The 23,741-nt window shown below is 53.3% G+C and overlaps 3 protein-coding genes across 4 annotated transcripts; 1 reads left to right on the top strand and 2 right to left on the bottom strand.

Annotated features, from left to right (window-relative positions):
- Window position 1: 1 nt before the first annotated feature.
- On the bottom strand, window positions 2-5,767 carry MUS81 (MUS81 structure-specific endonuclease subunit). 2 transcript variants are annotated; one of them, XM_006056443.3, is made up of 16 exons: window positions 5,327-5,765; window positions 5,102-5,231; window positions 4,791-4,876; window positions 3,929-4,027; window positions 3,769-3,837; window positions 3,529-3,614; window positions 3,093-3,233; window positions 2,818-2,913; window positions 2,615-2,736; window positions 2,424-2,521; window positions 1,752-1,868; window positions 1,565-1,660; window positions 1,246-1,374; window positions 1,063-1,166; window positions 479-562; window positions 2-386 (listed from the first exon to the last, which is right to left on the bottom strand). In XM_006056443.3, exons 1-16 carry the CDS (start codon window positions 5,459-5,461, stop codon window positions 320-322), a joined length of 1,659 nt encoding a protein of 552 aa, XP_006056505.2. In that variant the 5' UTR covers window positions 5,462-5,765; the 3' UTR covers window positions 2-319. The 2 variants fall into 2 exon arrangements, 1 of the variants encoding a protein (XP_006056505.2); XR_003109670.2 differs by having other exon boundaries at window positions 1,246-1,276; window positions 5,327-5,767.
- Window positions 5,768-8,254: 2,487 nt separating this feature from the next.
- CFL1 (cofilin 1) lies at window positions 8,255-11,764 on the top strand. Its single transcript, XM_006056452.3, has 4 exons — window positions 8,255-8,412; window positions 10,255-10,562; window positions 10,825-10,901; window positions 11,104-11,764. Exons 1-4 carry the CDS (start codon window positions 8,410-8,412, stop codon window positions 11,214-11,216), a joined length of 501 nt encoding a protein of 166 aa, XP_006056514.1. The 5' UTR covers window positions 8,255-8,409; the 3' UTR covers window positions 11,217-11,764.
- Window positions 11,765-12,667: 903 nt separating this feature from the next.
- On the bottom strand, window positions 12,668-17,963 carry SNX32 (sorting nexin 32). The gene is given in 10 exon segments (XM_044943978.1): window positions 12,668-13,232; window positions 13,520-13,759; window positions 13,761-13,817; window positions 13,943-14,035; window positions 14,804-14,843; window positions 15,052-15,142; window positions 15,306-15,405; window positions 15,733-15,862; window positions 16,234-16,277; window positions 16,280-17,963. Coding segments are annotated over 10 exon segments (1,071 nt in total). The 5' UTR covers window positions 16,340-17,963; the 3' UTR covers window positions 12,668-13,016.
- Between the last annotated feature and the right edge of the window lie 5,778 nt (window positions 17,964-23,741).

The following is a 23,741-nucleotide window of genomic DNA, read 5'->3' as shown; positions in this document are numbered from 1 at the left end:
CTTCTCATCAAAGGAAATTTTATTTGATCAGAGAACTCTGATGACATGAACTAGATTCAACATTGCAACACCTCACTGACTCCCATCTCCCTAGCCGTGCTCTGGAAGGGAACCCCAAGGGTCCCAAGGAGCTCAGTTTTAAAAACCGGACATGACAGTCTCCCCAGTTCCTGGACATCTTTCAAGACCCCTGGGGCTTGGTATCTCCTTCTAACACATAAAAATGCAAACACTTAAGATTTTTACTGTAGCCCGAAGATTCTGGTTAAAAGACCGGGTAGTCTGGGAAGATGGGGGTCTGTCTTGTGGCATACATAGCTCAGGTCAGGGGGCCATAGCTGCAGTACAGCTGTGACAAGGTCCTGCTCAGAACGGGCCCCAGATTCCTGTGCAAAGAGAGAGGCAGGTAAGAGTCAGGCCCTGGGCGAGGGTGCCCGCAGCCCACCTACCCCCTGCAGGCTCTGCCTCCTGCCCTCACCTCTGCAGCGGCCCACACTTAATGGTGCTCAGCAGCATTTCCTGTTCCTTCGGGGTGGCACAGGCATCATAGGCAGCCAGTAAGCTGAGGGCGGGATGGGGAGTTTGATTTTCTAAGTGTTGACAACGGCTGACTGCTGGCCCACCCTGAGTGGCTCAGGCCAGAATCACGGGAGACAGGCTAGAAGGGGTCAGCCTGGGTGGGAGGAGTCAGGACCACCGCCGCCCTTCTGAACCCGGCATTCAAGGCCCTGCTCCATCTTGCTCACCCTCCTTTCATGCTCCTGCAAATGTTTCCCCAGAATGGCTGTTATTGGCCCAGTCTTCATGGTCCACCCACTCCTCCAGGAAGCCTTCTCTGCTACATGGCCAGGTCTGCCCCCCACCCCAATGCCCAAGATTCTGTCTGGTCTTGGGTGGCTCTGTCTTCCTCACCACCTGACCTCCATGAACTCTTCAGGTGTCAGCGGGTCAGTCCAGCCCTCATAGCACCCAACCACCCACAAGGCACCGGTTGAACTGATGCCCATGCTGAGAGGCGGGATGCGGGGGACAGCAGAGGACAGGGGTTCTGTGAGCACCTACCTGGCAGGGCTGCTGTACCGAGCCACCAGGGCTGCCGCCTTCTCCCCGCTCACCCCGCGCACCTGCATGAGCTGCCTGGCAAACACGTCCCGCACAGACTGGGCCTGCAGTGGGGGCAGTGCTGCGTCAGGAGTGGCAGAGGGCTGGAGCCTGGGAGGAGGAGGGGCTGGGCAGAGGCAGCACCTTGTTCTTCATGGCTCCCGCGTTGAAGTCGCTGAAGGTGAGGAGTGAGCAGAGAGGGTTTGGGGAGGGCCCGGCCTTTGATTCAGGGTCCCCAGAGGTGCCCCAGGGGCGGCTGCGGAGGGTGTGGCCCTGAGGGAAGAGGGGACTGAGGCCAGGCCAGAGCTCTAGGGGACACCAGCAGCCAGGCCTTGCCCCACCCCAGGCCTCAGGGAGCCAGCCTGAGACCAGGGAGCTCAGTCTGCTCGCCTTCCTCGCGGGAGCACAGCACCCAGGTGAGGGGCCGGTGGCGAGCAGACAGTGCCTGGTGGAGTCTGCTCACCTGGTAGAGCCTCTGCAGGCCCCGTGTTAGCAGGGCCAGGTAGGCAGCTGACTCCTTAATGTCCGCTGTGCGCTTCACAAAGAAGCCGTCGATGACCTGGGGAAGGGGAGCCAAGGGAGGAGGCAGCTCCTGAGCAGAGCTACAGACCGCAGGCTCCCTACTGGCCCAGCCCGCCCTCCCGGCTCACCTGGGTGTTGGTGACAGCCTGCAGCAGTGTGCTCTCGGGGAGGCTGAGGCTGCGTGCAGAACCGTGCTCCTCCACCAGGTACACTCGGCGCCCCAGGCCACAGCGCTTCAGCCGGAACTGGGCAGGCAGACGGGGGTCGGGCAGGTCAGGCCTGGATGCTCATACGCTAGGTGTCCATCACGTCACCCTCAAAAGCATCACGAGACCCTGGTCCCACCATTTCACCCACCACGTCATCCTCCCAAGCTTCTCCACCTGCCTCACAGGGGCCTCCACACCCTGGCTCACGCTGCTGCTCTCCCGTGGAAAGCCCCACCACCATCTGAGTGATGCCCATCCCCCTCAAGCCTCCCTTGGCCTACGTGTGGCCTCACTGTGGGGTCAGCCCAGCAGCCAGCACGGAGACACAGCCCCTGCAGCCCCGTCCTGGAGAGGAGAGCCTTGTCAACTCTGGGCTGCAGGAGCTGGACCCCCTGGGGTTCTTAACGTGCTCCTCAGCTCCACCCAGGGACCCTGCACACCTACTGTGTGCCCAGAGGGGCCCAAGGGAGTTTGAGTTCAGGCCACCCTGGACCAGCTCGAGAGGGATGTGGCTGGAGTGGCAGGAGCTCTGCCTGGAGACCACCCGGAAGTGCCCCCAAGCGGGCGGGGGCAGTGAGCCCCGTGACAGACCTTCTGCTCCCGGAAGCGGCCGTCGATGATGCTGCTGCACAGGTCGTCCAGCCGCTTTCGCTCCACGATGTGGTCCAGGACTAGCTCTGCAGGTTGTGCTGCCCAGAGGCCAAGAAGGGTCCTGTTAGCTCATAGCCCGTCACCCACCACGCCCTGCCTCTGGCCTCCACCTGCCTGTCCACACCCCTTACCTGGGTCTCTGGGACTGGTCTCTTGGGCCACCCACACGAAGTCCCCGACGTGCAGCTTGCGCACCGTGTGTGTCACGTGCAGCCGCTGCAGCTCTCGGAGCAGCTCTGGCCTGTGGCCCGCCCTGGAGTTGCACGTGGGAGGCCCAAGTCAGCGTCGGCCATCACCCCCCGACCTTCTCCCTCACCAGGCCTACCTCGCTCACCCCTTGGTCTCGCCGACGTCCACACACAACAACACCCTGTACTCTCCGGGCCCCAGCTCCAGCGGGGGCTGTTGGACGCTCCCTTCGCTGGCACCACTACCAGGGAGAAGAGGTGGGCATTGGCCTGAGCCAGGCCAGGGCTGCTGTTCCCCTAACCCGTGGAAGGCGGGGCAACCACAGCTCAGATGGAGCCGCTGGAGGGAGGGTGGGGTCTCAGCCTCATTTCAGGGACCCCTCCTACTCCCCTCTCCTCCCCCTCATTCCCTCCTCCTCACAGCTCAGCGGAAGCCGCTTCTGGCACTTCAGGCTCCTCCCCAGGGGGCTCCTCCGGCCCGCTGCCCACATTCAGCAAGCCCAGGCCCTCTGAGTCAGCCAGCTTCTGGGCCAGCTCCAGACCCTGCGGGGTCAGTGAATACCTGGCGGGTGGAGAAGAACACAGATCTCCCTTCTTCACTCATGCCTGGCAGGCTCTCCTGCTGGCCCCCCAGCTACGTTGGCCTCACCCACCTTGGCGACCTTTTACAAACAAGCCCTGGGGCTCCCCAACCTCCCTCCTTCTGGCCGAGTTCTCGCCCCCAGATCAGCTTCCCCTGGACCTGCCCAGGCCGTTCCTCAAGTTGACAACAAGCACATCTCTGACTGCACAGCCACCCTCAGCACGGCATGCCTGCTCCCCCGCCCTGCCTCCCGCACCCCGGGAGTTTGCCCCACCTAGCTGGCTGGTGTGTTCTGAGGACCAGGTTCCTGTGGAGGAGGGAACGGAGGGCTGGCCAGGGGCGAGCACTTCCAGGGGCCACCTGTTCATAGGGGAGGAGACCCTTAGAGAGCTCCCAGGTCTACCATGTGCCCACTCCCCGTGCCCTATGCCGCTGCTTTCTCCAAAGGGCAGCTTCTGGAGTGCTCAGGGTCAGATCCAGAGCCACTTGGCTCCCTTCTCCCTGCTGTGCTTACCCTGGGAACCTTTGGGGCACACCTCTGCAACAGCTCCTCCTTGGTGAGGAAGCCCTGGCCGCTAGGATTCTGTAACCAAGACAGAAGCATAACCAACATACTGCCCGAGCAGCAGGCCCACCGCCTCAGTTCCCCGACTCCCAGCTTGGCAGGCACTCACCAGGTGCTCCCTGTACAGCTGCAGCAGGACTGCACGTGCTCCCGAGTGCCGGGCTGGCCAATAGCTGCCAGGGCCTCCTGCTTTGAGCTGGGTTGGGACCTGAAAGGTACAGGGTGGGGGTTGAACCCAAAACCAACCAGCTGTTGTAGACAGATTCACTGGCAGAGCTGAGGTTCAGGTCCTATCTCAGCAGGTTAAATAACCTTGGGCAAGTCACTCGGCGGGGCTTCCCTGGCAGCCCAGATGGTAAAGAATCCGCCCGCAATGTGGGAGACCTGGCTCCGATCCCTGGGTTGGGAAGATCCCCTGGAGGAGGGCACAGCAACCCACTCCAGTATTCTTGCCCAGAGAATCCCCACGGACAGAGAAGCCTGGCAGGCTGCAGTCCACGGGGTCACAGAGTTGGACATAACTGAAAGACTAAGCACAACACAAGTCACTCAGCTGTCTCTCTAGTTTTTGCAACTAGTTTGTAACTGTCTAATTTGTCACACAGGCCACATGACAGGATAATCTCTTGAAAACTTGCGATGATTCGGTGGACAGTCTCAGGGGATGGGGTTGGGGTGGGGGTGTAATCTACCTGGCCCAGCCTCAGTTCTAGCATAGGACAGAGAAGGTAAGGCAAGAAGACTCAACAGTAAATTCTACAACTTACTGGGCTTAGCACCCTGAATGGCTTGATCATGGAACTCTCTCAACTGACTGTATTATAAGTCACTATCCACATCTACAGATGAGAAAACTAAGTTGCCCAGAGCCAGGTGGGATTAGGACCCAGCACAGCTAAGTCCCCCAAGCCAGAAAAATCTTACTCCTGGTGTTCCTGCTTTCCCCTCTACTCCCCCTGCTCCTTCCTCACTGGCATGGAAGGGTCCTGGACTTCAGCAGGTGGCCTTTCCCGGGCTGGGCTCTTGGTTCCGGATGGTGAACAGGGGGCATGGTCACCTGTGGGAGGAAAAGAGCGTCAACCCCGGACCCGGAAATCCAGCAGGTAGGATGCTGCCAGCTCAAGTGGTTGGTGAGAGTGGTCGGGCTCTGAAAGAGCCACTAGCCCCAGGTCAAAGAGCAACTTGAACTGGAATAGACAGATGAAGCCAAGGTATCCTGGGTGGGTACAAAAGCTGCACCTGGGGGAGGCTCAGGGGATTACCGAATCCTCCCAGCACTCACCTACTGATGCTTTGTGCTGCTGCAATCGCTGGTCCAGCATACGGCAAAGCCCGTCTCCGAAGTGCTGGAGGATCTTAGCTTCCTTGCCGTTGCGCAGGGGCAGTGGATACCGCCGGAGGGAGCGCAGCGCCTGGCGGGGGTAGGGGGTACAGGATTGGGTCAGGATGGGCCTGGCTCTTCGTCCCGGCCTGCACCTGTTCCCCATCCGGCCCGGCCAGAACCCACCTTCTGAAACACAAATTGCGTGCGGCGCCCTCTGCTGGCTGCCTCGTCCCGCCACTCGGTTAGCCAGCGTACGAAGAGAGGGTTGGGGCAAACTGGCAGCGGGCGTTTCCGGCCCAGCCGGACGGGCGCAGCCATGAGCCGCAGGGCGGGTCCTTGGCGCCTCACGCCGGTAGGACTGAGATGCTGCTAGTTCTGGAGACGGGATTCAAACAGCTGGTTCCGGCGGAGGAGGGCAGGACCGCTCTAATCACGTGGTCCCACGCGGGGCATTAACCAGAGGACAGCCTTCTGCCGCCCTCCCCGCCCCTATACTACTCTTAAATGGTTGATACCGATCGCTGTATCTACCACCTTTCGCCCTCCTGCCGTTCCCGGACAGGACCAGCCTTTTGGACGCGCCCCTCCTCCTTTACCAGGCCTTGACCCGCCTCTTCCTCTCACCACAGATTTCAGAGCGAGGGGTTGTCCTCTTTGTGCAGGGAAGGAGGGGGGCAATGTGGACAGCGCCCCCTGTTGCTGGGAGGTCTGGCTGGGGCGGCGCGTACCGAGGTGATTTCAGTCTCGCTATAGCGGAGGACCGTGTAGACAACTTGGCTCGTTTTTTCTCCGCACTCGCCTTACAGGTTGGGGAAAAAATGCGTGCAGGTAGTTTTGTAGGAGGAACTTTAAGAATGGGTACAGGGAATGAGGACACAAAGGTAACTCAAGAGGAACTGAAGAACCCTTCGAGGAAACGGTTATCTATCTTGAGCTTAGGCTCCTCCACCCTGGGCTATGGGGGAGGGCTGTGAAGCCGGGGACACGCAGGGAAGGCCTTCAAAGCTTGGAGGACAGGGAATAGGGGACAGAGAACAAGTAAAAAGGGAACAAATAGGAGGGGCTAGATATCGGGGGCTCAGTCGGTAAAGAATCGGCCTGCAGTGCCGGAGACCTAGGTTCGATCCCTGGAGTCAGGAAGATCCCCTGGAGAAGGAAATGGCAATCCATTCCAGTATTCTTGCCTGGAGAATACTATGGACAGAGAAGCCTGGTGGGCTACAGTCCATAGGGTCTCAAGAGTCGGGACACGACTGAGCGACTAAACCACCACCAGCCATCGGGGGATGTGAGAGGGGCTGAAATGTGCACGTTGTTGGATTCGGGGTGGCAGCCTGGGAGTAAGAAGCTCGGACAAAGGAAAACACTTCATCGCTTTTGTGACTCGTTGGAGGTGGGGGACCCTCAGGGAGGTTAACATAGAAACCATCCACAGGGGTCCAGTTGAGCCCGAGTCTACTCAGTGAGTTAGAGCAGCCGTCAGGGGTTATTCCGGAAGTGGAGAGATGCAGATCGGGGGCCGAACCGGAGCGGAGAGGCGAGCGCCTGGGCTCCAGGCCCGCCCTTTCAAGCCCCGCCCAGCCCCGATCTCTCACCCGCTATCACGCTCCACACTCCCGCCTCCCGCCCGACACTGCCTTATAAGGAGCCTGCCGCCGGCCTTCAGATGGGCCCCGCCCCCTTTAGTCTCTTGTCCTAATAAGGACATCTAGGGCATCCCGCTGCTAGGGGCGGGCTGGAGCGCGTCTCCAGGGTAACTGCGAAGTCTCCCTCCCTCTCCTCGTTGCTCTAGGAAACTCCGAAACGGTGGACCCAGCCTTATCTCCGGCCGGGTCTCTAGCGGGAGGCGGCGGTGGAGCTGCAGCCCCCCATTGAGGCTCCTTGGGAGCTCGGTTGGTGGGCGATGCTACGGGAATGTCCCCGACTACAATCCCCAGCATGCTCTGCGACATACCCCACTCGGGTGTCGCTAGCCAGGTCCTGTAGAACAGGCTGCCAGCTGTTTATTGTTCCACCCTTTATTTTGTGTGTAGGATCAATGCCCCGGGCCTTTTATTTGGGACCTTGTCTTTTCTTCTTGCAGACTAAGAGGTCTTCGAGACCGACGAAATGTTCCTGGAGTCCCCCACCCCAGTTTGGTTTTTAAGGTTATGCTCTCACAGAACTTCTGCCTCAATTTCTAAGGGTATTAATTAACCATATGCCTGGTTACCAACTCAAGAGTGAGATTCAAGTCTGGTTTAATATCTATGTCCTCTTTTCACTGTCTAGTAGAAAAGCACATACTCTTTGAATCGAATACACAAAACCCCTTCTCCCTTTATTGCCTTATTAATTTGCCAAACACATTTTGGTACAAATCTCATTTCCAAACATTTCCTTGTAGCCTTTCCTTTGTGTTTTTCCCCTCATTTTATTGACGTTGCATATACCTTTTCTCAGCAGACAACATGAAGTAGATTTCATGAATACTTATTGTATTGGAGGGGCCTTATACTTGCGATTCTCCTTGTTCTAGGACTGGATCCCAGGAAAAAGCACCTATATATTATAGGTGCTTCAATTCAGAAAAGTTAAATACTAACTCGCTGAAAATTTTCATACCAAGGTATCCAGAATGTGCCAAGATGAAGCTTAGGAAAATCGTTTCGCTACTGGGTAAAGAGCCGCGAAAGAAAGTGAAAGTCAAGTTGCTCAGTCGTGTCCGACCCCGTGGACTGCAGCCCACCAGGCTCCTCTGTCCATGGGATTCTCCAGGCAAGAATACTGGAGTGGGTTGCCATTTCCTTCTCCAGAGGATCTTCCCGACCCAGAATCGAACCCAGGTCTACTCGCATTGCAGGAAGACGCAGGCAGAGTCGCGAAGCCAGGGTTTATTCTCAGGTCTTATTACCAAACGCTGAGGCCTTCACTGAGCTAGGAGTATTTCCTGGGAAACTCGACCAACGGCTGCGCTCTGCCCGCCACAGCCCCGCCTCTCTCTGCTGTTTCGGACTACTTTTCCCAGGATGCAACGTGGCGCTCGGATGCTGTCAGATGAGGAAGACTCTGTTACCCAGCGAGCCCGAAGACCGCGCAGGACCCTCGGACTTCATTTCCCGTCGGCCCGCAGGGGGAGCCCCGGAAGCCCGCCCCGCCCCTCATTGTGCGGCTCGTACTAAACGGAAGGGGCCGGGAGAGGCCGCGTTCAGTCGGATCCCGGCAGCAGCTGCAGCGGCTCTTGTCTTGTAGGCTCTCCTAGCTATCGCCTTTTCGCTTCCGGAAACATGGTGAGCGGCAGGCTACGGCGCCGCGGGGGAGGTGGCCGCGAGTCGATCATCTGGGCGCGCGAGAGGGAACGGGGGCGCAACGTCGGCACCCTCTTCCCCAGCTCCCGGGGCTGGACGAGGGTCTCGTGCTGAGGGGCGGGCGGCGCCGGGACGCGCGTGCGCGCCCGCGGGCGCCGGGGAGGATTGGCTTGGACGTCGCTCGCGCGCCCCCTGGGCTCCCTTCCCCTCCCCCACCCGGCTGCTGCGCCCGCGCGGCCCTGGGCCGTGGGGGAGGGGTCCAGGGCGCGCGCGCGCGCCCGTCCCCTCGCGGGGCCGCCGAGAGTCGCTTCTCGGGGACGCGCGTCTCAACTGGAACACGCGGCATCCAAACCCGGCCCGGGGGCGACGGAGGAAAAGCGCGCGAGCGGTCTTGGCGCGCGCGCCCCACCCAAGGGCTGTTCCTGTCTCCGCGTCACCCTCCCTCTCGAGCGGGGTCCGTCTCGAGAGCAGGTGGCAGGGATGCCCGCGAGGGGCGGGGGCGGCGCGGCTGGCGGGGGATGCGGGGGTGTCCTGGCGCAGGCGCCAGCGATTAGGGGCTTGCACCGCGCGTCACAGAGTGGACCGCGAAGGAGTCCTCGGCGGTACTCCCAGGCTAGCGAGCCCCTGAAGGCGAGCCGGGTTCGCGGAGTACACCCGGCGGAGACTGGGACAGCGCTCCCGGCCGACGCGTGCGCACACGGTCAGGCCTGGCCGCTGGGCCAGAAGCCGTGAACTAACGGGGCCTTCGGCTCTCCCGGATGGGGCCTGAGGGTGGAGTCTCGTTTAGGGAAGTGACCCAGGCGGGCACCGCCCGGAAACCACCCCATCCCCTGTGTTCGGCCCGAGGGCTGCGAGAGCCTAAGGTTGTGTAACTTGCCCAGGCCTGCAGCGCAGGGGGCCGATAAGCTCGTCGGCTCAGGCGATTCCACTGGGTTGAGGCCTTCCGAGATGCAGCTGCCGCTGGGTATGAGTTTTTTTTTTTTCGGGGAGGGGGCTGACTCTAGCCGATCTGCTTTCACCGCCTACTCCGGAAGCGGCTCAATCACGTGGCCGGCTTCCTCTGCAGTTCCGGGAGCGGGGGCAGATTTCACCGTGGACCGTCACTCCCTCTCTTGGCTAGGGTGTCCCCCAACACGACCTACAAGTTTAAAGAGCTCTCAGAGACTGTGGGCACTTGAATTTGACCGCTGACTCCTATCAGCGACTTGGGGGGGCCTGCATTTTTCCCGTGTAGGGCCTTAATTAGGGGTTTGTTGCTGCTTTGGTTTGGGGAGACCCCAGCAGAGAAGGAAATGTGTAATAACTGCTTTGAACCGTGCTGATGGGCTTGCTGGAACTGTTGAGCACCGTTGGTGGGTCCTGGTTCTATGGAGATGACTAGGATCTGGATCCCTTTCTGCTCTACGTGAAGTTCTGAGTCAGCACTTTATGCAAAAGCTGAGACTGCGTAGAAAACGGGGTCAGTAGTCTGTCGGTTCTTTTAATTCTGGACTCACATCTTGGCCGAGGCTCGGCTTCTCACAGGTCTTGGATCTCTAGCCTGCAGGATGTCGGGGTGGGGAGGAATGCTGTTGAATTACGCGATCAAAGGTCTCTTTTTCTTTGGCTGCTACTCTGGGATTGTGTCACATCTGATCCTTTGACGGTGACCTGGGTGGGAAAATAGTGCCACTAGTCCTAGGAAGGGGATGAGTAGTGACCTCTTGGGGCTGAGGACTATACTTTGTTGGCCTCTAGACGGATCTCCTAACAAAGCAAAAGAGGGACTTCAGGGCATGTCCCAGAAACTGTCTCCTCACGAGGTGCGTGTGGCTCATCCTCTAGGCCTCCGGTGTGGCTGTCTCTGATGGGGTCATCAAAGTGTTCAACGACATGAAAGTGCGTAAGTCCTCGACACCAGAGGAAGTGAAGAAGCGCAAGAAGGCGGTGCTCTTCTGCCTGAGTGAGGACAAGAAGAACATCATCCTGGAGGAGGGCAAGGAGATCCTGGTGGGTGACGTGGGCCAGACGGTAGACGACCCCTATGCCACCTTTGTCAAGATGCTGCCAGACAAGGACTGCCGCTACGCCCTCTACGATGCAACCTACGAGACCAAGGAGAGCAAGAAGGAGGACCTGGTGTTCATCTTCTGGTGAGCTCCTCCTGCAGGCACTTTCCCCTTTGACCTGCTCTAGCTCTGCCCCACCCCCCTTTCCCAGGACAGGAAGGTCTGTGGCTCCGGCTTAATCCAGACGCCTGCGTGTCAGAGGAGGGTGTTGTAATAAAACGCTTGTCAATGAGGAACTTGATGAAAGCGTGAATGCTCGGGCCCAGTTCAGGGGTTTCTGGAATTTATCGCTTGAGGGCACTTGCTGGGTTTGGAGGCAAGTCCTCTTGATTCTGTTCTCTTCCAGGGCCCCTGAGTGTGCACCCCTTAAGAGCAAAATGATCTATGCCAGCTCCAAGGACGCCATCAAGAAGAAGCTGACGGGTAAGGGCCAGCGCTGGTGGCGCCATATGCCCTTGTGCTCGGGCCTTGGCTGCCGGGTGGGGTGAATGGCATGGCCCAGGAGATCCTGCCTGCTGGAAGGCAGCCTCGTCCCCTCCATCTGTTCAGACTGGCTCCTTCCCAGCTGCAGCACCCCCCACCTCCACCCTTCCTGCTCACAGATGCTCCCCCTTCTTCCCTACAGGGATCAAGCATGAATTACAAGCAAACTGCTACGAGGAGGTCAAGGACCGCTGCACCCTTGCAGAGAAGCTGGGGGGCAGCGCTGTCATCTCCCTGGAGGGCAAGCCTTTGTGAGCCCCCTCCAGCCCCCTGCCTGGAGCATCTGGCAGCCCCAGACCTGCCCACGGGGGTTGCAGGCTGCCCCCTTCCTGCCAGACCGGAGGGGCTGGGGGGATCCCAGCAGGGGGAGGGCAGTCCCTTCACCCCAGTTGCCAAACAGCCCCCCCGACCCCCTGGACCTTCCTCCTCCCTCCACCCCTGACGGTTCTGGCCTTCCCAATCCGCTTTTGATCTTGATTCCTCTTGGGTTGAAACAGACCAAGCTCCCCCCCCAGGAACCCCTGTTTGGGGGGGGGGGGCTGTATTTTTTTTAACGACACCCCAGTCCCCCACCTGTTCCTCCCCTTTCCCATGCTGCCAACTTCTAACTGCAATAGTGACTCTGTGCTTGTCTGTTTAGTTCTGTGTATAAATGGAATGTTGTTGAGATGACCCTCCCTGCGCCGCCTGCTTCCCCTCCCCCCTTTCCGCTGGTCACAGCCACTCATGGAAGCAGGACCAGTAAGGGAATTTCAATTTAAAAAAAAACAAAAAAAAAACAATAAAAAGGCTCACTAATGGGATATTTGTTTCAAGGTTGGGGCCCTTGGGGACCTTGTGCGGGAGGCAGGGTGGGAGAACGAGCAGCATCTCCTTTGTACCCACCTCTCCAGCCCCTGCACACCTTCATTTGACCCCTGTGACTGGCTGAGCCTCCTTTTCTGACAGTTTCCATTCTTCACTTTATAGCTGGCACCAGGCTGGCTGGCTAGGAGGTAGCTCAGCTAGGGTGTGTCTGCTACTGCCTGCAGGGGTCCCTTGAACAGAGGGGCTTCATGCCTGAACTGGCTGCTTCTGTTGCCTTGATCCAGGTGGGCAACAGGACGGTGAGGCCCGTCCTCTTATTCCCCATGCAGCCTTCCCAGATGTGGGCCGTGAGGCTGCAAGTCACTGGTTGCCTCGAGCTTGTTCTCCACCTTCAGGAGTTGGTCTTTGCTCTGCTTCTCCCCTGGGTGGCTGACTCATTTATGAGGGCTGGGTCTGCTGGCTGCTGTGAGTCAGAAGCCAGGTTGAGCCTTTGGCCTTAAGCAGCTGTGTCTGGGGTCTAGGGTGAGGCCGGCCAGGTGGAGCCCAGGACTTCAGACCCAGGTGTCTTGGGTACCACCTTCCTGGTGTTTAACCAGGAGGGTGTTGGCTGGAGCCTCAAGCCTTTTGCCAACTTTGCTGTGGGCTCTTTCCAGACTGTACTTTGGGTTTTCACCTGCCCCACAGGTAAAGGTGGAAGTCTTGTCCTAGGGGTGGTGGTAATGGAGGATTTATACTTCTCCTCCCACCCAGCTTCCCCATCAGCTAAAAAGCTGCCTGGAATTAAAGATTGTTCTTTGGAACTTGCCAGTATTTCTGAGAGGGAGGCAGGAAGGCGTATTCCATTTTCTAATTGGGAAATGGGTGCAGGGGATTTATAATTAGTTTTATGTGTGGTCTGTGCCAGGGTTTATAAGGGGGTGGTGGCACGCCTTGACTGCTCCTGGGTTCCAAGTTCTGGATCTTGTCCCTTTATACAGAGTGCCTCCTAGCACTCTGCAGAGCAACCGAACACATTGCAGGGGTGTCCCCCAGGACCTGGCCTCTACCATGGTCCCCCTGGTAGAGGATGTACCTGGTGGGCCCTGCAACTGGAATGTCAGGACAAGCAAGCCTCCTTATAAAACCAGGTTTTTTATTTGTGAACAGGCTGGAGACAAACGAACCCAGACCAGCATGGGTGGAGGCTGTCCCTCAGCCTCTGCGGAGGGGAGGTCATGTTCCCCGGGCTTCCCCAGGTTGGGGCTCTGCTTACCTCTGGCCAAGTGTGGTATCCATGCTGCTCTCTCTCCCTCTGGCAGGGCCTGGCACCTTGGGGCAGGGGTGGGGGTTGCCCTGGGAAGGGGCATGGCAAGTGGCTCCTAGGGCTGGAAGGCGCCTGTCCAGTAGGAGATCTGGGGGCTTTTGGTAGCTCGAAGGCTCCCTCTTGAGGATAACTGGGGTGCTCTGGAGAAGCAGGGTGCTGGCCTGTGGAGGAGAGGGTCTTGAAGTCTCCTCCCTGCTGTTCTCACACCTTGAATGACTCCTCTGTCCCCAGCCCTGTCCTACCGTTCACTGAGGCCTTGCTACCAATGAGAAGGGAAGGGTGCTGGTCCAAATGGGGAGCCCTGGCCCTGCATAGCTGGGGTGTTCATGCCAGCCACTTCCCTCCACCCGACCAGGTCCACCCCTGCTCCCAAGCGCCGAGAAACTAGAGGCCCAGGGTGGGAGGCCAGGAAGGCAGCAAGAGGGCTCGGTGAGGCTGGAGGGCTCACCTTGGCGTGTTTGAGCTCCAGCTCGGCCAGCTCAGTGAGGTTCTCGCGGAAGGAAGATACATGGGATTTGAAGTCCATGAGCTCTGGAGAGGAGAGGAATGGGGACTCTGGCAGGGTGGCCAGTGCAGAGGCAGGGGCTCGTGGGCCACGGGGCTTACTCTGCCTGGCTGAGTCCGAGAGGCATTCGAAGCACTAGCAGCACAGCTCTTGGCTCTCTGTAGCCCACACCTCCTGGTGTGCTGGCGCGGGCCTCGTCCAGCACCTTGTTGGCGTTCTTGTAGTCTGCCAGTGCCAGCAGCTGCCAGGACAGTAGTCCTGGGGCCAGCAAGGGCACAGGATCCCTGGCCCACGGCCCTTGCCTGCCTGCTCTTCCTGGTGGCTCAGCCTCCTAGCCTCCAGCCCTGAGGTTTGCTCTGGGGCCACTCTCACCTTGGCTGCCTGGGAGTCTCACATGTAGTATCTCAGCATGTCTGACAGCTTCAGGTCCTCATTAGAGGCCACTTGGCCCTCCAGCTCCTGAAGCAAGAAGGTGGAGGCTAGGGACAGAGCTGGCAGAGGGGCTGCTAAGGAAAGGGGTGCTGCTCTCCCTCTAAATACCCAACAGAGTCACCTGATAACCACTCTATGTCAAGCACTCACATTCAGGGGAGCAGGCCAGTGAAGGCTTCACAAAGCAGGTGGCCTCGGATCTGCATCTTGGGGGTTTAGTAGGGGTTAGACAACAGGCAAAGGCTTTGCAGGTGTGCAAGCCAGGTATGATTTTAGGGAACTTTAAGTTCAGTAGGGCAGTTGGGTGGCAGTGGCCAGAGCATACCAGGCTTAAAATGCAAGCTAGAACTCTGGGCTTTGTGTCTTAGGCAGTTCCTGGAAGGGACAGGGTCACTGACGGGCCCTGAGCAGGGAAGAGATGAGGAGCAACAGACATTTTAGAAAGATTGGCACACTCCAGTGACTTTCTTGGCAAAGAGTTCAGGAAGTGTGTCTGGGGCAGAATGTTGGCAGCACAGCACAGTGCCAAAGGCACGTGGCACATCCTGGTAAGGGCCTTGCCAAACCCACTTCCCACCTCCTCCTCCATCACCACACGCACACACACTTGAGGCTGGATCCCTGACTTCACTCCACTCTTACTAAACTAGTGTGGAGAATGAGCCCAGGGCTTCATCAGGCCCACGTTATCACTGAAAGATTCCAAAACGATCCTGGAGCTTTCCCCCCTCCCAGGACATTTCTCTTCCCTGGAAAGGATCATGATCACCTTTCAACACAGAAGGCAGTACTCACCCTTAACTGTTCAAAGAGCTCTGCCAATTTGAAGAAGCTCCTAGGAGGCAGTGGGGAGGAGTTAGGGCAGGGGTCTTAGCAGGTGCTTAAAGTCTTCCTGCCCTTAGGTCCCCCTTGGGGAAATCGGCTCTTTCTCTACCAAAATCAAACAGAAGCTTCTGCACCTCCCCCTAGAGCTGGTAGTAGACTTCCACACAGTGACCCCTCATGGACAGACACAGTATTACAGGCTTAGAGGGGACAGGGACCAGAGGGAATCCTCACTCTTTAGCTCGTTGACTTCCTGTGATCCCAGACTGCTCAGTGCAGCTGAGATAGGCATGTAATCATCTGCCAGGCTTTCTGGGATAGAGCCCTCCATCAGAGCCCCTTGGTCCACCTGTCAAGCCCCATCCTGGTGTCTGTGGCCACAGGCAGACACAGGAAATTTCCTCTCCCCTGGGGAGTATGCCACTGGGGAGAAGGTAGGAGATCCAGGGCCCTTGGAGTTCTGCATACACTCATGAGTGCATGACTTGGTCTACCCACAGACAGGCGTCCCAGATGCAGGCGTGGTACTCCAGCAGGAAGGTCCTCTCATGCTTAAAGAAGTCATCTACCTCCTACGGGAGCCAGACAGGACCCACTTATACTGAGCCACCAGAAGCAGAGCAGCTAAGGGCTCCCAAGGGTGGCACGATCTCCCCCTAGGCCAGAACCCCCAGTGGCTTCCCTCCCACAGCCACCCAGAGCCTCAATCCACATGCAGCCTCAGAGTCTGGCCATGGAGGGGCTGAGGGGATCTGTTGAAAGGAGGACAGAGCTGGGAGACCTCTCATTATCAAGATGGCCATCACCCGCACCCCGAAGCCTGGCCCTGCCTCCCCGCCTCCCCCGAGGGCCCAGGCCGGCTCCCCCTCACAGTGAGACTGGCATACCCCCTGTTCTCAGGCCGGCTCCCCCTCACAGGAAGACTGGCGTACCCCTCCCTCATAGGTATTGTGCAGCCAGATGAACTCCTCACGCTGTTGCATGACGGAGAACTCGGTCTGGGAGAAGTGAGGCAGGCAGCTCCGAAAGCTGAGAAGCCTGTCTGAGGGGTCTCTCCTTCCCTGCCCCCCACAAGCCTGACACCCACCAAGCTTCCTGCGTGCCCACTTTTGGGCCAACCCCCTCCCACATGCCAAGTGAGGCCCAAGTTGGGGCTCTCATGTTCCTGATCACCCTCAGGAGGGTGGACACGGGATGGTAGCACTTGGGGCCTTAGGAAAAGGCAGGCAGAGACTAGATGAGACGCTCTCTTTCTCAGAGGGCCAGGGAGGCAAAAGCCAGGTTGAGGAGCGGGGCCCTAAGGCTCTGTTGGCATCTGCCCACCAGGTGAGCCAGGCTGCTCGGGCTCCTGAAGCCTCCTTTGGCAGCCACCGGAACCACACCCCTGTTCCCGGTGCAACGTCACCTTGGTCTGAACAGTGAACTTCACCTTGTCCCGCTCCACTCGCTGACGGCATCTGAGATCTCCACCTGCAAGGAGCTGTCTCCCTGCAGGCCCACTGACATGGAGGAGGCCTGTGGGGGAGGGGAGGGCCCTGATGTGACTGACCACCGCCACCCCCATCCTGGCCGCAGGCTTCCAGGCCTCCTGCAGAGCCACCTCAAAGTATTATTTCCACCATGCCCTGGGGCCACTGGCTGCACCCAGACACACACACCAAAGATCCTGGTAAGTCACTGCTCAGGGCTTCACAATGATACTTTCCCACAGGGCCATCCTCTGAAGTAGGCAGAATTTGCCCCATTTTATAGGCCCAGAGGCTGCGACCCCCAGAGAGCTGAAATAACGTGGCCTGAACCAAACAGCTGCCACATGGCAGGGCCAGACTGGAACAGTTTTTCAATTCCACATCCCATGTGCTTCCTCAGCTACCTGCCCACCCCGTCCCAGCTGGTTACCTCAGGCACCTCTCACCAGGTGTAAAGACGGTCCCACCCCTTTCTGAGGGGGTCCTGAGACCATTCCACTCACTACGTTTAGTGTCAAGAGGCACAGACTTATAGGTCAAGCACTTGGATCTCTCCAAGTGAAAAGACCCCTGAGGCACCAAGCTACTAGTTCATTCTTGCACTGAGCTATCTCAGTAAGCGTTTACTGCACACCTGCTCTGTCCACACCACTGGGCCAGGAGGCACTAGGGAGAAGGTCAGAAGTCACTCTCGCTCCAAGCACAGCTCACTTCTCACCCTCAGAGGCCTCCCTGTCTCCTCTCACGGGCTTTGGTATATGTTTAGGACACTAAGGGGCCACTCATAGATTAATTTTATCTGGCCCTGAGCCTCATATATCAATGTAGTTACATGGTCCACACTCTTTTGTGACCATGTTCTTTAACAATACCCACCTTTGTCGTTGAGCATGGTGGTTCTTTTTCATTGCTGTGTGGTGTCCCACTGTATGACCACATCACAGTTTATCTAGTCTACTACTGTTGGTGCTCATTTGGATTATTTCCAGTTTGGGGTTATTATAAATAAAGCTACCATGAACATTCTTGCATATATCTTTTGAGGGACCTAAGTACTCATTTCCGTTGGGTATGAGAACTGCTTGGTCAGAGGGTAGGCATGTGCTGAAAATGCTTTCATAGATATGGCCAGTTTCCCAAGCTGACTGTTCTAATTTACACTCCCCCCAGCACTGTACGGAAGTTCCAGGTGCCTTTGTCAGTTATATGTGTTGTCAATATCCACAGCTCTGTGGGATGTCTTTTCACTCTCTTAATGGCTTATAATTCTATAAGCTCAACATACCAATCTTTTCTTTTGTGGTTAAGGATGTTTTTGTACTCTTGAAGAAACACTCCCACCCCAAAGTCATGAAGATATTCTATTTTTTTTTCTTCCAGAAACAGTTTTAGGTCTATGATCCATTTTCATACATTTATATGTAGGTCTACGATCCATTTAATTCATTTTGTATATAGCGTAAAGTGTGGGTCGTGATTCATTTCTGCCATATAATAGCTAGTGGTTTTAGCACTATTTGTTTAAAAACATTGTATTTGCACTTATCCATCAGAAGGAAGACAGAATGAAAACCACAATCACAGAAAACTAACCAATCTGATCACATGGACCACAGCCTTGTCTAACTCAATGAAACTATGAACCATGCCGTGGGGGGCCACCCAAGACAGACGGATCATGGTGGAGAGTTCTGACAAAATGTGGTCCACTGGAGAAGGCAATGGCAAACCACTTCAGTATTCTTGCCTTGAGAACCCCATGAACAGTATGAAAAGGCAAAAAGATAGGACACTGAATGATGAATTCCCCAGGTCAGTAGGTGCCCAATATGCTACTGGAGATCAGTGGAGAAATACCTCCAGAAAGAATGAAGGGATGGAGCCAAAGCAAAAACAACACCCAGTTGTGGGTGTGACTGGTGATAGAAGCAAGGTCCGAAGCTGTAAAGAGAAATATTGCATAGGAACCTGGAATGTTAGGTCCATGAATCAAGGCAAATTGGAAGTGGTCAAACAGGAGATGGCAAGAGTGAACATCGATATTCTAGGAATCAGTGAACTAAAATGGACTGGAATGGGTGAATTTAACTCAGATGACCATTATCTACTACTGTGGGCAAGAATCCCTTAGAAGAAATGGAATAGCCATCATAGTCAACAAAAGAGTTCAAGATGCAGTACTTGGATACAATCTCAAAAACGACAGAATGATCTCTGTTCATTTCCAAGGCAAACCATTCAATATCACAGTAATCCAAGACTATGCCCCGACCAGTAATGCTGAAGAGGCTGAAGTTGAATGGTTTTATGAAGACCTACAAGACCTTCTAGAACTAACACCCAAAAAAGATGTCCTTTTCATTATAGGGGACTGGAATGCAAAAGTAGGAAGTCAAGAAATACCTGTAGTAACAGGCAAATTTGGCCTTAGAGTACAGAATGAAGCAGGGCAAAGGCTAATAGAGTTGTGCCAAGAGAATGCAATGGTCATAGCAAACACCCTCTTCCAACAACACAAGAGAAGACTCTACACATGGACATCACCAGATGGTCAATACCGAAATCAGATTGATTATATTTTTTGCAGCCAAAGATGGAGAAGCTCTATACTGTCATCAAAAACAAGACAAGGAGCTGACTGTGGCTCAGATCATGAACTCCTTATTGCCAAATTCAGACTTAAATTGAAGAAAGTAGGGAAAACCACTAGACCATTCAGGTATAACCTAAATCAAATCCCTTACAACTATACAGTGGAAGTGACAAATACAGTCAAGGGATTAGAACTGACAGACAGAGTGCCTGATGAACTATGAACGGAGGTTCGTGACATTGTACAGGAGGCAGTGATCAAGACCATCTCCAAGAAAAAGAAATGCAAAAAGGCAAAATGGTTGTCTGAGGAGGCCTTACAAATAGCTGTGAAAAGAAGAGACGCTAAAGGCAAAGGAGAAAAGGAAAGATATACCCATTTGAATGCAGAGTTCCAAAGAATAGTAAGGAGATATAAGAAAGCCTTCCTCAGTGATCAATGCAAAGAAATAGAGGAAACCAATAGAATGGGAAAGACTAGAGATCTCTTCAAGAAAATTAGAGATACCAAGGGAACATTTCATGCAAACATGGGCACAATAAAGGACAGAAACAATATGCACCTAACAGAAGCAGAAGATATTAAGAAGAGGTGGCAAGAATACACAGAAGAACTGTACAAAAAAGATCTTCACGACCCAGATTACCATGATGGTGTGATCACTCACCTAGAGCCAGACATCCTGGAATGCGAAGTCAAGTGGGCCATAGGAAGCATCACTATGAACAAAGCTAGTGGAGGTGATGGAATTCCAGGTGAGCTACTTCAAATCCTAAAAGATGATGCTATGAAGTGCTTCACTCAATATGCCAGCAAATTTGGAAAACTCAGCAGTAGCCACAGGACTGGAAAAGGTCAGTTTTCATTCCAATCCCTAAGAAAGGAAATGCCAAAGAATGCTCAAACTACCACACAATTGCACTTATCTCACATGCCAGCAAGTAATAATGTTCAACATTCTCCAAGCAAGGCTTCAACAGTACTTAAACTGAGAACTTCCAGATGTTCAAGCTGGATTTAGAAAAGCCAGAGGAACCAGAGATCAAATTGCCAACATCTGTTGGATCATCAAAAAAACAACAGAGTTCCAGAAAAACATCTATTTCTGCTTTATTGACTGCCAAAGCCTTTGTCTGTGTGGATCAAAACAAACTGTGGAAAATTCTCAAAGAGATGGGAATACCAGACCACCTGACCTGCCTCCTGAGAAATCTGTACGCAGGTCAAGAAGCAACAGTTAGAACTGGACATGGAACAACAGACTGGTTCCAAATCAGGAAAGGAGTATGTCAAGGCTGTATATTGTCCCCCTGCTTATTTAACTTATATGCAGAGTACATCATGAGAAACGCTGGACTGGATGAAGCACAAGCTGAAATCAAGACTGCCAGGAGAAATATCAATAACCTCAGATATGCAGATGACACCACACTTACAGCAGAAAGTGAAGAGGAACTAAAGAGCCTCTTGATGATAGTGAAAGAGGAGAGTGAAAAAGTTGGCTTAAAACTCAACATTCAGAAAACTAAGATCATGGTATCTTGTCCCATCATTTCATGACAAATAGATGGGGAAACAATGGAAGCAGTGACAGACTTTATTTTGGGGGGGCTCCAAAATCACTGAAGATGGTGACTTCAGCCATGAAATTAAAAGATGCTTGGTCCTTGGAAGAAAAGTTATGACCAACCTAGACAGCATATTAAAAAGCAGAGATATTACTTTGCCAACAAATGTCCATCTAGACAAAGCTATAGTTTTTCCAGGAGTCATGTATGGATGTGAGAGTTGGGCTATAAAGAAAGATAAGCGCTGAAGAATTGATGCTTTTGAACTGTGGTGTTGGAGAAGATTCTTGAGAGTCCCTTGGACTGCAAGGAGATCCAACCAGTCAATCCTAAAGGAAATCAGTCCTGAATGTTCATTGGAAGGACTGATATTGAAGCTGAAACTCCAATACTTTGGCCACCTGATGCAAAGAGCTGACTCATTTAAAAAGACCCTGATGCTGGGAATGATTGAAGGCTGGAGGAGAAGGTGATGACAGAGGATGAGATGGTTGGATGGCATCACCAACTCAATGGACATGAGTTTGAGTAGGCTCTGGGAGTTGGTGATGGACAGGGAAGCCTGGTGTGCTGCAGTCCGTGGGGTCGCAAAGAGTCCAACATGACTGAGCAACTGAACTGATCTGATTTGCATTATGATTTGTTTTGGTGTACACTCTGGCAGAAAATCAACTGACTTCAAAAGTGATCAGTTCTGTATTCCGTATTCTGTTCCACTGATACACATCTATATTTTTGATATCATACTCTCTTGATTACTATAATTGATAGGCAATATGGAAATAATGTAGAATTAACTTTGTTCTTTTTCAAAATCATTTTGGCTAGGTCCTTTGCGTTTCCACATAAATTTTAGAATCAGCTTGTTAATTTCTGCCCCAAAAAACTTTCTGAGATTTGACTGAAATTACATTGAATCTATAGGTCAATTTTGGAAGGATAGGCATTTTTACAATACTGAATCTTCTAATCCATGAACATGGCTATCTTTCCAATGATTCAGGTCTTCTTTAATTTTTCTCTGTAATGTTTTATAGTTTTTCCATAGAGGTTTTGCACACTGTGGCACAAGGGCTTAATAGCCCTGTGACATGTTGGATTTTCCCATGCCAGTGATTGAACTGGTGTCCTCTGCACTGGCAGGCAGATTCTTAACCACTAGACCACTAGATACATCCTCTCTAGCTTCTTGATATTGAAATTAGATCACTGACTTTCCAACCTTTCTTTTTTTCTAAAATATACATTTGGAGGTATAAATTGCTCTTTGGATACTGTTTTAGCTACATCTTATAAGTCAGCATTTTTTTTTTAATCTGCTCATACTTTCATTTCTTTGTCAAACTGTACTCACACTTGATGTGAAAGTCACTCAGTCGTGTTCGACTCTTTGCGACCCCATGGACTATACAGTCCATGGAATTCTCCAGGCCAGAGAATACTGGAGTGGGTAGCCTTTCCCTTCTCCAGGGGATCTTCCCAACCCAGGGATCGAACCCAGGTCTCCCACATTGCAGGTGGATTCTTTACCAGCTGAGCCACAATCACATTTTCAGGAAGTCTGTATGAAAAGAAATCTCTTTAACTTTGGATATTAAAAAGCATCTTAACATACAGAATTCTGTCACATTTTCTTCCTTTTTCTTATCATTTTCACCACAATTATTCATGAACAGACGTATTAGGGACAATCATTCTGCCACAAGTCATCATAAGACTCCATCTGTTATTTAGACGCTAAGTCGTGTCTAACTCTTTTGCAACCCCACAGACTGTAGCCCACCAGGCTCCTCTGTCCATGGGATTTCCCAGGCAAGAATACTGGAGTGGGTTGCCATTTCCTTCTCCAGTCTTATATGTTGTGATATGTCATATTTTCAAAATAATTTCTTAAAAAAGTTTCTAATTTCCATTATAATTTCTTCTTTGACTTATTATTTAGAAGTATGTTGTTTAATTTCCAAATATTTTGGAATGTAGTTATCTTTTTGTTTTGATTCCTTGATGAGTCTCCTAGATCAGAGATCACACTCTATATTATTTCAGGCTTTTAAAGTTTGTTGATACTTGTTTTCTGGGTAAACACATAATGGATTTTGGTAAACGCTTCATGTACATTTGAATAGAATGTGTTTTCTGCAGTTGTAGGTTATAGAGTGCTACATAGGTCAGCTGATTAATCACACTATTTAAATCTAAATGCTGGGGTTTTTTGGTCTGCTGACACTTATTGCTGTTCAGTTGCTCAGTCATGTCCAACTCTTTGCGACCCCACAGACTGCAGCACGCCAGGTTTCCCTGTCCTTCACTGTCTCCCAGAGCTTGCTCAAACTCATGTCCATTGAGTGGGTAATGCCATCCAACTATCTCATCCTCTGTTGTCCCCTTCTCCTCCTGCCTTCAGTCTCCCCCAGCACTGGGGTCTTTTCCAGTGAGTTGGCTCTTTGCATTAGGTGGCTAAAGTATTGGCGTTTCAGGTTCAGCATCAGTCCTTCCAATGAATATTCAGGACTGATTTCCTTTAGGATTGACTGGTTGGATCTCCTTGCAGTCCAAGGGATTCTCAAGAGTCTTGTCCAGCACCAGAGTTCAAAAGCATCAATTCTTCTGTGCTCAGCTTTCTTTATGATCCAACTCTCACATCCACACATGACTACTGGAAAAACCATAGCTTTGACTAGATGGACCTTTGTCGGCAAAGTAATGTCTCTGCTTTTTAATATGCTATCAGTTGTGCTAAAACTCTAATTGTAATCATGGGTTGATTTCTTCAATTCTGTAATTTTTTATTTTGCATATTTTGAAATTATGTTATGAAGTACATACAATTGAGGAGTGTTTTATCTTCCTGTTGAATTGACTCTTTAATATTTATAAAATATCCCTCCTTTTTTTCTAGAATACTTTTTCTTCCAGTCTACTTTGTTTGAAATTAACAAAGCCACGCCAGCTTTCTTTTGGTTAGTGTGCTCATAGTGTACATATTCCATTAGTTTCTCAATATTTCTGTGTTCTTAAAAGTATGTCTTTTTCAAAATAAAATTATTTACAGCTGTCCTGAGTCTTTGTTGCTATGTGTGAGTTTTCTCTAGTGTCGCAAGCAGGGGCTACTCCTCATTGCAGTGCACGGGCTTTTCATTGCTGTGGCTTCTCTAGTTGCAGAGCACAGACTCTAGGTGAGCAAGCTTCAGTGGGTGCAGTACTCGAGTAGTTGCAGTACTCGAGTAGTTGCAGTACTCGAGCTCAGCTGCTCCTCAACATGTGGGATCTTCCCAGAC

Source organism: Bubalus bubalis, chromosome 5 (genome assembly GCF_019923935.1).
Source record: "Bubalus bubalis isolate 160015118507 breed Murrah chromosome 5, NDDB_SH_1, whole genome shotgun sequence".
In the NCBI taxonomy this organism is placed as follows: Eukaryota; Metazoa; Chordata; class Mammalia; order Artiodactyla; family Bovidae; genus Bubalus; species Bubalus bubalis.
Note: the sequence above shows the minus strand (reverse complement) of the source record. Positions and strands in the feature narration are given on the sequence as shown.